The 12,451-nt window shown below is 42.5% G+C and overlaps 1 protein-coding gene across 2 annotated transcripts in view; it reads left to right on the top strand.

Annotated features, from left to right (window-relative positions):
- The first annotated feature begins 9,280 nt into the window (after positions 1 to 9,280).
- Positions 9,281 to 12,451, top strand: part of fli1 (Fli-1 proto-oncogene, ETS transcription factor) — a 29,340-nt gene continuing 26,169 nt past the window's right edge. The window contains exons 1-2 of one of the 2 annotated variants that reach the window (XM_023822288.2): positions 9,281 to 9,426; positions 12,086 to 12,168. In XM_023822288.2, the coding sequence (XP_023678056.1) occupies positions 12,130 to 12,168 (39 nt within the window). In that variant the 5' untranslated portion in view covers positions 9,281 to 9,426; positions 12,086 to 12,129. Of the gene's footprint in view, positions 9,427 to 12,085; positions 12,196 to 12,451 lie in introns of both variants that reach the window. The other variant, XM_023822280.2, reaches the window with a different exon arrangement.

Raw genomic sequence — 12,451 nt, 5'->3', positions numbered from 1 at the left:
CCGTCCGGCCGATGAGAGTACGCATCTCTAAAGGCGCTGATAGCTTCCAGGCGATTTCAGCCAGTCCTCTTTCCAAACGTTCACATCTCCTCACATCACGAAGTATCAGGTAGCACAGTGGTTGCCAACCTGGAGCCGTGCCCTCAGAGGTGACGTTTTTTTGGGGGCCCCATCTCATGTAATTCCATTCAGTGTCTTGTTTATATTGTGCATTTGACGACAGAGTAGCCCTGGGTGCTTTACAGCGCTGTGTTGTAATACATTCTTACATCATTTATACAAAATAATACAAAAACAGGGAAAGGTACCTTGGAATGCTTCTCTGGGCATATCCCATCATGCTCTCTGAGACATACTAGCGCATATATCCAGGTGAGAGTGGAGCTTGGGTTCTGAGCACAGGGTCAGGCCGTTTATCTGGTGTATTTCAGGTCTTTGTTTAAGGCCCAGAGGATGTGTGACTATTTTGCTGAGGATGGGATGCGAACCAGCGACCTTCCAGTGACAGACACAGAGGCCTAATCCACATGAGCCTTTATGTGCCTGAGGCGTATTTGACAGCTTGGGGCAAAACCCACCCAGCCGAGACGCAGAGGCTTCGGACTCTGTCCCACTCACCTCCTTATTTTATTTATTTTTGGAAACTCTCTCCACTGGGATGCATTTAATTGATTTTTTTTCTTTTTCGATTAGGGTTTGCTTCACTCTGCTATAGGTTTGCTTGTGCTTCCCAGCATGATGTCGCCCCCCTCCCCCCCCCCCCAATTCTGGCTGCTCTCTTCCTTTGATACATTGCCCAGCGTTTCCCCAGAAGAAAGTGCCCCACAGATGTTCCTTCACCGACTACAAAGAAGGAAGCCTTTATGAGTGGAAGGTCTATTTTGGGGGCCCGGCTCTCCAAGTCGTGATGCTCTCGGAGGTAACAGTCTCAGCTTTGCGGCCAAGTCTTGTTTTATTTTCTGCCTGGCTATTTTTAGATTAAAGCTACGTTAAACTGATGCATAAAGATATAATATTTCATGACAGTATCAACTTCTGGGTTTTGCTGTGGACCTCATTATTATTTTCCACATTACTAATTCAGAGTACGAATCTAAATCTACATTTTGCGTCATTATGCTTCACAGTAAATGTAACCTGCACCATATTTTCAATTATTTATTTATTCAGAACTCTCGAGTTCTTTTATTTGACTTTAAACAGATTCTTAAACTGATTTCAGATTAAAATACCAGTCATCAGTAATATAATGTAATGGATAAAGCAGGAGAGAAAGATCTACATCAGTGCTGTTATAACGGTCGATCTCTCTAGCTGATTTCACATAAATCTGCGTGACCTTATTAGACCTGTCCCGAAGCCGGATATCCACTGCAGGACACAATGCTGAATTTGAGTTCCTCCAGGGGACATTAGCAGCCCATGTTATCTTTAAATACTGTGCCGAATCCCTCCGCAAGTTGTCCAAACACCTCTGCGTGGGTCCTGCTAAATTGGACAAACATCTCCAGCGTTTGATGGTTTCCAAGCGTCCACCAGGCCCAGATGTTTCATTTTGAGCGCACGACACGGCGGGACCCCCGCCGTATTTTAGAATGCAGCCACCCACTCTGACGGGGGCATCGGCGTGTCACGTGACCATCCGTGGGACTGCAGGGAGAGGGTCTGTGTTATCGCTGAAGGCGACACGTCACCTCAGGCCTCCCGCGTTGCCAGCTGTGCACAGATGTTCCCCCTGTGTTCACACTCAAGGTTCCCTCCAAGTTCCGTAGCAGGAAATTCGCCGGTTCTGATTTCCGAGCGAGTTAAGGTAAGTCCTGGGGGGTACAGGCTGTGCCTGTAATCGAAAGGTTGCTGGTTCAAATCCCAGGGTCAACAAAGTTATTTGACCATTGGTCCCTTGACATCCTTTGTTTTCTCAAAAAAAATGTATGTCACTTTGGATAAATGCATCTACCCAGAACCTCCAGCGTCCGTATTCCTTCTTGGAATACCATGGTATTAATAATAGGTATACTTTTAATAAAAGATATCTGACAGAATGGTGAATGAATATATATTTATATACACACACACACATACAGCAGAGTTGCAGTGCAATTAGTGAAGGTGAAGAAGGATTCAGACAGAGGAGGAGGAAGGAACGGAGAAACGGGAGAAAACAGACGAGCGTTTCCACATCTGCAGTTGAGGAAGACATGTGGTCCAGCTCGGCCCTGATAAACTGCTGGGCAGCAGCCAAAGTAAACCAAGCCGCCCCTTTGCCCCCCTCGGCCTGCCACTCGCTATGCCTCTTAATTAGCCACTGAGAGCAAGATGCTTGTCTGGTAATGAGGAAGGGAGTGCGCTGGGTGCTTTTGCAGCAGGCTCGTTAATGATGTGGGGGGGGGGGGGGGGAGTGGAAGGAGGGTGTGGGGGGGGAGGGGGGTGTGGTCAGCCCAGAGACGACGGGACGGACCCCCCGCCTGGTATTACCGGTGTCATGCCAACTGTGAGACCTTAAACTTTGAGGACACTGTGATACATGGATGATGGAGATTATGGTGGAAGTATCTCGCGCCCCCTTCAGGACTGTTTGGGCAGTGCACAGATTGAGGGGGGGGGGGGGGGGGGGGGGCAGTGCTATATCCAACAGTTGAAGATGCATCACACCCCCCAAAGCGCCCCAATCCCATTCCCACAGCCGTGAGCTCCAGGTTTCACTGAAGGCGCTGGAGAAGTGTTGTGCCATCGTTTCCCAAGACCCCTTCGCCTCCCGGCCCCCCTCCCCTCCCCGCGACAGAAACCTGGCTGTGGCAAGACCCTGAGAACAGCAGAATCCCATAAACCTCAAGACAACTCTCATCCTCTTTAAGCTTGGCTTAAGACATGTTTAGAGAGCCACTTCTGTAATTAATAGCTGGAATGCTGCAGTAGGCCTGTGGAGCACTGGGCACAGCCAGAGGCCGGATCATGACTGTGTAAATAAGGCCTGACCCTCTGGCCCTGCTCCCCCCGCACCGTGATTCACATCACCGGATTACTATCCTCCGCAGTCACATCGTCCCATTACCGCCCCCCCTCAAAAAAAACCTGCTAATGCCCCTTTGCTCCCGGAGCTGCTCACTGGCGTGAAACTCCTTGAATATTTTTAGCCCGGCGCTGACATTTTACGGATGTTGCTCTTACTTCGTGCTGCGATTTCTTGCGAGGAAACAGCCAGGCCCACTCTCTCCTCTGTCTCTCATCATCTCTCCTCTCTCTGTTGCTGATTAAAAAAAGAAAGAAATATCTTTTCAGGGCCCTTATCGCCATTGTGTCAGCACGTTTTGTTCCCAACCCATGTTTAATCTTGATTCCCCATCAATCCTCTGTGATGCGACCCACCCCCGGCAGCCTGGAGCCGCTAGGGCCGACCCCCACACAACAGTGAAACCCCTCTGCAGCCCGTCTTACCAGCTCCGTCATGCCCCTCCACCATAATCTGCCCAGCTTTAGGCACAGGGCACTGGGATACACAGCAAAAATAATCCACAGTGATCCCCCAGAGAAGTTCATGGTACAGGCCACAGTGAACCCCCAGAACAGTTAATGGCTCATTCCACAGTGAACCCCCATAACAGTTAATGGATCATTCCATAGTCAACCCCCCAGAACAGTTCATGGTACATCCACAGTGAACCCCCAGAACAGTTAATGGATCATTCCATAGTCAACCCCCCAGAAGAGTTCATAGTACATGCCACAGTGAACCCCCAGAACAGTTAATGGTTCATTCCATAGTGACCCCCGCCAGAACAGTTAATGGTTGGCATGGATCACGTGAAGGCATCGCTGATTTTTCATTGGCTGCAGTGAGGAGCTTTAGCTCTCAATTGGGTGAAGCTCTTTCCACAGCAATCCTATAAAACTGGGGCTGTAGAGGAACTCTCAATGAAGCACATTTCTGTTACAGGAGGATGCACAGCTGGAGCGGTAATGTACCCAGCTGTGTAAATGGGGGGAAAGAGTGACAAGGCAAGCTTCATAAAAGGAAATGAATACTGACATAACACTGCAATCTTACCAGCCGAAGAAACTTAAGTCTGCAGAATATGATGGAAATGTGACCCACAAAGTATTTCCAGCAGAGAAGTGTACAGTGTTCCTCAGAACATTCTCTGTGTTATCATCTATAAATAGTTCAGCTTTAGAAGTCAAACATTTTAAAGTTCATGACTTTCCATGAAGATCTAGAGAGGACCAGCTAGATCTTGACGCATTCTGCATCTTTTACTAGAGGGCTGCTAAAAATGTTTTGCTGATCTGATTAATATGAATTTTCCTCAGAATATTACCTTAAATGTCTGGGAAAAAAAGCTGTCAGTTGTACATCTCACTTTTTAAAATATTTCAGCTAGCCTGACTGCCCATATTAAAACTCAGCAAGTCTGTATGCTGGTTTGCAGGTGGTTCCTCAGCTCAACTGCGCCCTCTATCAGTCAGCTGCTGCAGTACACTTACCTCCTAAGCCCTCCATAGCAATATCAGGTCTCAGCAACACACCACATTTATCAACACCCAATCACATTTGGGAAAATAACCAAGTGAAGTTTTTTATTTTTTTCCCCCAAGAGCCACTGGCTTAATTTCTTTCTTTTAGCATCCATTAGTCTGTCATTGCCCCTAGTATAATACTTCTGACTGAAAGGTCTGTTGAATAATGTATTGCCTGGCTTATGCCATAGGTGTTTGGGCCAAGTGTATGAGAAGATAAGTAGTGCAGAAGGACACTTTTTCCATTCTAAGTATAGACTTTGCCTACAGTTGAGTCCTAGTACCCCGGTTGTAACAGTAATGCATTCCGGCCTTGCTTTCCGTTTCAAACAAACGAGCCAAAAAGATGAAAGTCTTCCGCGGGGGCTAACATAGCTAGCTGGCTAGCATTCTCCATATCGACATGGAGAAGTTGGCTTTTTAAGGAATGGAGGAATGCAGCAGATTTTCCTGGGTGCGCAGGGTAGGGTTCGTGGCGTGGCGAGCAAACAGGAGCCCCGGGTCTGACCCATATTGCCAGCACACTTTGAAGTCTGTGGGCTTTGTCTGAGGAGGCCAGTGTCTCGTTGTGTCGGCCTATTTTCGTTCCCCTTTCCAGTGTTTTGAAAAACAGCATCCGGCCCTTGTGTCTGGCTGTGGAAGGCCGGGCCGTTTCCCGTGTCCCCAAATCGGTTTCACACGTTCGGCTTTACCCAAAGAGACCCTGGGGAGGCCAACCGAACCCAGCGTCGAACTATATGCAGTGAATGTGGATTCACAGCTACATCAAATAGCTGCTGTTAAATATCATAGCGACCACAGCCTAATTCTCACATCTTTATGAGGTTTCGTGTTCAATCGACAGACTTTTTTTGAATGGCTTCATCTACACAACCATCAACATATTCTTTTTTACTCATTTCATAAAGTATTCTAAAAAAACATTCACGTTTCCAAAGTCATGGAATTCTTTATAGTTTTTTTTAAGCAGTCAGTTACTGAGGCCCACTGAGACACATAGTTTCAGGGGCTTTAAGAGGGCGCAATCTGTCCGTCACAGAAACCAGAAGGCAGCTTCTCAAGCTGAAAGTTGCCCGTTTAACTTCCCAAGTAGCGCTTGACGCCCATGCTATCGTAAGAGCAGAGAGCCCTCTAGTGGGCAGACATTAAAAAGACACTTATTATCGCGCAGCGTCGATAGTGCAATTCTTTATTAAATCCAGATTTGGCTGTCTAAAAGCGCAGATAAATGAATTTGTAATCTAGTGAGTCTCCCACACTGGGTTCAGGCTGTCAGACATATATGGAGGATAGGGGCCTCGAGGTAAATGCATAAGCATACGAGGCACAGCAAAGTGAATTCGCAACAGACATTAAGCTGATGCTTTGACACTGCGAACAAAACCAGGGTAGAAATAAATACACTCGCTCAGTTTCATTAACTTCATTTAATACTTTTTCAGTGTTTCAATGAACTGTTGTCATTACTGTTCATTATTTTTGTTGTTGTTGCGGCTGCTGCTCTCGCTACTGTTCCTGCCCGTGCTGATCGCGTCATGTTGCGTAATTTGTTTTTAAAATCATTGAGGTCACAAGTAGAAAATACTTTGCATTGATTTTTTTTAATACACATTCATTGTAATATATAGTGTTTTATTTGTCTCTGCTGCTAACGTAACTTAACACCTTAAAGAGACTAAAGGACTAAGGACGTAGAAGCAAATCAGGGAGCGCGGGGGGGAAGGGGGGGGGGTGTACCCGGCAATATTTGATTTGGCTTCATTCGTCCGACCCCCCAAAAACTTTGCATTTAAAATATTACGCTGTATCCCCCAATATCAAACTCTCTCCGACGCCCTTGTGAAGGACGAATGAAAAACGACACTGCAGCAGTGTAAACAAAGACATGTGACTTATTTTATAGAAAATCCAATTCATCTGAATCACAAAGAACATGTGAAATCCAAAGATGACCTCCTTCGTTAGAAATTTGCCAAAACAAAACGCATCCGCCATTCTGGCGTTTACAAATACGGTCCCTGACAGGAAAACGTTTTGTATTTATTCTTTGCACCACTTAATGTCAATGGACACCAGAATTTCCATTTTTTTCCTCATCTGTATAATTTTACACTGTTCTGTTTAAAATAGGCCTTCGTACCATTATAACCGGTTATGTGATATTACGATTATTCGACTTTGACAAGCTGAGGCAAATAAAGTGGTCGTGATTAATCTCTTGTAATTTATTGACATGCTATAACCTTCCTAAAACAACTGTAGGCATTTACTTTATTTCCTTCAGGAAATTATTATCGTGCGTAAATTATGTTCTTTTGTGGGTCATATAATATCGAGGATTTCTACTGTCCGTGAATTTATCGTGCAAACCACGAATCTGCAGACCTTTTATTCTAGACAATATGTCTTGATGAACTAAATAGAGACAAGGTATTGGCGCTGTTTTATACACTACCCCCTGGCTCCCTAAAAACTAGAACCGGCTTCAAAAGTTCACGGTTTTGGTTTTGATATTTAGCTTTGCACCGCTGTGCGCTCTGACTGCCACAGTGGCGTGAACAGTCGCCGTTTTCCACCCTCGCGGCCCTGGTGCCGCCTGCCCATTTTCCGTCCCCAAGGACACAGTTGGAAAATGAACTTTCCTCATCGCAAGATCATCTCTTTGTTAACTCTGTAAGCTAAACAAATAAAAAATTATACCTCACTTAGAGCCTCCATTACCTCATTTGATGTGATCATAGCTGTCTGTATATTGCTATAAACTCCTAAATATACAAATATTTTACATTTTTGCGGCATTCCACAAAGGGTGTGAACCATACTTTTGTTTATGTGCAATATTACATATATGATGGCTTATATATAAACCTAGCCTGGTGATTAAAAAGAATTTATTAAAGAATTTGTTTAAGCGTTTTATTAAAAGCAATTCTTCTTTTTTTCTTTTTCATTTTTTTGTGCCACACTTTTATGTTATTACGTTTAAGTTTGTATGTCATAATATTGGCCAGAACGACAGACTACATGGAATAACGGAACAAATAACAGACGTTGAATTTGGAATACGCTGCTTTTTGTATGTTTAACGTATTATTTTATATTACGAACCTTAATGGATATTTCTTTTCGCTGATTTTTTAACTCGAAATGTCACAAATAACACAGATGCAAAGATTCCAATCCATTTGAAGTTCCCAGTCATCAAACCGTATCTCCGACTATAGCTTTGTTTTCTTCTCCCGATTTCCCGCTAGGAGGCACTTTAATGCCCGCGCTCCATAAAGCATGGAATGTTTATCCCGGGCGATTCTGGTCCCCTGTTTAATCACTGTAAAATGTATAATGTCCATTCTAACGCTAAAAATAAATCCGATTCAGCATTTAACAATTCTTATTTTATCTAGCGCAACTATTCTTATTTTATCTTGTGTTTCCTAATTTTATGTCTGTCATTCGTAGGAGTTTGTACGGTTTCTCAAAATATTTGTGTTGCGAACAATATATTAGCATTATTACCACATTCGCAAAATGTGAATATCGATTAGTTGCTAGTTTTTTGTTTATTCATTTATGTGCTCACTTGTTTATTTATTATTTATTTATTGTATCTATATATATTTTGATACAAATGTATAAGTCGTGGGATTTTCTAAGGATAATTCCTAATGTTGTTTCATAGGTTTTGGCGCATCTCAGCTGAATTTTTGCAAACAGTTATACTCAGGTAATGCTCTGCTTTTGGTGGATAATATATTGAAGCTTATAACATTTTGATTCAGAAGCGGTAGTGTTTTAGGGCCGGGATGCTCGGTGATCTCACCTCTGGGTGACACGACTGACTTCCCTCAGAGACGCTTTCCATGTGTGATGAAGGCACCGCATAGGAAATGGAGTTAGTGAGCTGAGAGGGGTCAACGGAAAGACAAGCCCGCTGGAAACGCGTGTGTCTGTCACGAAGCCGGAGCCGCTCGGATCCCGCTGGTTTGTTTCCCCAGAGACCCATCAAGCAAGCGGGTCACGCCGCTACAGAGCCCCATACAGTCTCGTTTAAAAACAATAAATATCACTGCTCCGCCGTTTATTGCCGTTCGTTATTCTACTGCTACTTCAGCTGGTTCCTATAATCATTGCTGCTTTAAAACACGATACTTTAAAAAGAATGATTTTATTTGAAACCTGAAAACACCTGCATATTTAGCTACCTTGCATGTTTCTAAATGCTTGATATGAAACATTATTTTTGAACTGTGCATTTCGGGAAGATATTTTGTTTTCATTAAGTATTTGTATATGTAATATTTGGTATTTTTCTTCAGTTCAATCCAGTGGTAGCTAATGGTAAAATTTGTAGAGATATTATACACAACGTTACGAATAGGCCTATTGTATTTAAGTGACGTTTTTTCCAGTATTTGGAACTTTTTCCCCCCATTGTAATTTGTAACCTTGCACTAAAATCAGGTGATTCAATTTTAAATTTGTTATGAGAGCAATTTCACAACAATCATTTGAACGCACTATTACGCGTTCCCAGACGCTAATGGGAAGGTGAAACCGGTTATGGGCCGGAGGTCGCTTGTTTTCTATATAAAAATGGACCACACGCTTTTTTTACGGTGCTGTTCCCATTTATGCTAAATTTCCCTTATTTCACGGTTCAGTGGTCTTGCAATCCGGACTCCCTCCTACACGAGGATGCAACGGGAGACTCGTCACTCGTCCCTCATTGGCTGCTGGTTGCACCTTCTGTGGCATCCCCCATTCCCATTCATACACCCCGCACTCCCCGTGCCTTTCAAAATAACGCACAGCCGTCCATGGTAACTATTTTTTCCCTAGAAGGATCTCATTATTTAAATTGGATAATAATTTCAGAGAAATATTTACCAGCTGTCAGCAAAATATCGAAAGGTGAGTGGAGGAAAAGTGCTATTCTGCTTTTTTCCACCCCGTAACTTTACTAAATTGCAGCCGCAGCTGAGAAGGCAGTCCTATTCCGATGCTTCGGTTTCAGTATTTTCCAGTTTTCCTTGTCTGTCGACTGACATTCCTACGTTTTTGGTGCCCTGCACGTAATGTCATCCATTCATTGCGTTATCCACAGGCAATATGTGTATTGAAATTTCATTCGTTTCGTTATAGTTAATTGCGAACGATACGTTTGTTCATGTTTTTATATCGTGAATATTGATTTCAATTGCTTTATTTTTTTGCCGAGACACGTGTAAAACACGGATGTGGAATCGTTTGAAATAGGTTTGGTATGCACTTTTTCGTGCGCAACTAATAATTTCTAGCGCGAGGTTAAATGCTTAAAATGTAACATAATCGAGCCGCAGCCTACAGGCTGCAGGAAAGCAGGGGCTGTTACCCAAGCGTCCACCGGAGCCTCCAACCGGCTAATTGAGTGCAGATGCGAACATGTATGCCCTTTATGTTTAGGAATTGGATGCATTTGGGAAACTTTATGAGGCGAACCCCATCAGCCGCCTGAAAGAGTTAAATAAAAGTTTATATTATGAAACATTTATCCGAAATTACAAATACTGTTCACGTTCAAGTACAGTTTGTAGTACGACAAAATGCATTAAGTTTTTATAATAATACTCAAAAGAAGTACACTAGAAAAATATTTATCGTTCATGAGAGTTGCTTTTCTTTAAAAGCTGTCTTGTTCCCTTGGTCACCGATTGTTTTCGTTAACCTAAGTGCATTGGCCTATTGACTTATGAACAAACATTTTCTTGTGGTTGGTTAGGCCACATAACCTAATTAAAGTAATAATTTGTTGCAGTTTCGGCACATTTGTCGTTATTTTCGTGGTCTTTTGCAAAGACCAGGGATTTTAAGCAATAACTTTAACTGTTTACGTAATAATACACTTTTCATGTGGATTAATGTAGACCAATATTTTTAAGGGATGACAATGTATTTAAACGAATTTGTCAGTCAAATAGAGGGATAAAGGCCTTGACGATCGGATAGACCGGTTTTTAATGTGAGGTTTTAATTTAATCACCGTTCGCTGGCACATTTATGGCACGTTTAAACATGTATAAAATGAAATGAGAGAATAAACAAACACACTCGACAAGGTAAATAATATTCCCATCGCCAAAGGAAGAGTGTAAAAATAATTATTAATAAATCATAGCCGGGTGTCAAGCAATGCAAAAATCAATGTTAAAGTTACGCTGAAATTTCTAAATAGCCCCCTTTTTGTGACTGGAATTGCTGAATGTCATATGCCAGCCGGCTCAGTAGTTGCAGGCCGATCCAGAGGGTAAAGGCGCAGTCCCCGGAGTGCCCTTTCACCCTAGACTTTGTAAGCCGCACTTATTAAACGGGAAAGTGCTTCAATATGCGGCAGGCTTTTGCAACAACCTGATGGTGGAAGCAGATGGCATAATCTAATTCTATTTCGCAACCTACTGCTGTTGTATCACGACAAATACAACAACAACAACAACAATAATAATTACTACTACTACTACTACTAATAATAATAATAATAATAATAATAATAATAATGCTTAAAACTCGTTTAAATTTCTATACTGAACAAATAATACCGGGAAATTGTTGCAGTTTTGTCCCTATCGGCTGGCAGTCAGATTGCCGTCAGATTTGGCACTAAATACTGAGATGCCGTTAAAAGCACGGACTCGTCTTCTTTGGTGACGTTTGCTGTATTTTGTGTAGTAGACCGACAACCGATCTCACTCGTTACTTTCGCACGGCATAGAAAGGAAGCTGCTATATAACTCTATATGGTGTCGCAACATAGCAAAGTTAAGTAAATACAGAAAACCGTTCATTGCTTAGGCTATAATTAGTTACGGGAAATACGGCCGCATTTAAATTCGAGCCCGATAGAATAAAACGCTACAGATTTTTAAAACTAAGTCAATATATTATGAAGACACATGGAACAAAACAGATATTGGAATTAGATCGGTGCCAGAAATTATAACCCGAGGCATCAAATATAGTAGGGAAAGGGCAGTATTTGTTTGGAAAGGGTAAAAATGTGTGCAATTCTGGAATAATAAAACTAAACAAATAATATGATAAATATCTGAGAAACTTCGGAGATACCCCTGGGGCGTCACAGTTTCAGTACTGGACAGAGACCTATTCAATAGCTTATTAAATGGTGGACAGAGACCTATTCAATAGCTTATTAAATGGACACAAAAAAGGCTCCGCAAAGCCATTGCGCATATTTTCCCGCTTTAATGTGGGCCCTGTGCTAACTCAGTATAAGAGGGCAACTGGCTGGTCTTATTGTAACGACTGAACAAATGGGGGGGGGGGGGGGTATAATTCTGGGCTGTCATTGTTAATGCCATTGTTAAAATATCTTGTTTTGGGTTCGAAATCATTGATGTTCTTGGCTTGATATCATCCTCATTTTGACACAATGTGATTATTATTATTATTAGTAGTAGTAGTAGTAGTAGTAGTAGTGGTGGTAGGTCTAGTAGCAGTAATACTAGTAGCAGTAGTTAGTAGTGGTGGTGGTAGTAGTTTTTCCTCACATAATTTATAATTCTGCCGGCTTTTCCAGGGCCTGTAAAGTGAACATCCCACCATTTTCAGGCCCTTTTGACAATGTTCCAGACTGTCCCAGACACCGCGTCTTACGTCAAGGTAAGACAACATCGTCTCTTCCATCAGGTAATACTTGGGAAAGGGTTTGGGTTTCTCGTTAAATTTAACTTTAAGCTTTGCTTTAGCGTCATGATTGCGATTTGTGATTTGAATGTAACTAGGATCAAACTCTAATTGTATTTTTAAAATTAATTGTTTTATTGGTATGCTGTGAAATACAAAAAAATCCTCACTTTATCTTTGACGTCAGGGTTTCGGGAGTTAGTTTGTCGTCCTTGTCACATCCTCCAGTTTCTTTCATTTAAAACAGAGCCTTGCTGTC

This window comes from Paramormyrops kingsleyae, chromosome 17 (genome assembly GCF_048594095.1).
Source record: "Paramormyrops kingsleyae isolate MSU_618 chromosome 17, PKINGS_0.4, whole genome shotgun sequence".
NCBI classification, from domain to species: domain Eukaryota; kingdom Metazoa; phylum Chordata; class Actinopteri; order Osteoglossiformes; family Mormyridae; genus Paramormyrops; species Paramormyrops kingsleyae.
This window is presented reverse-complemented; position numbering and strand designations above follow the sequence as displayed.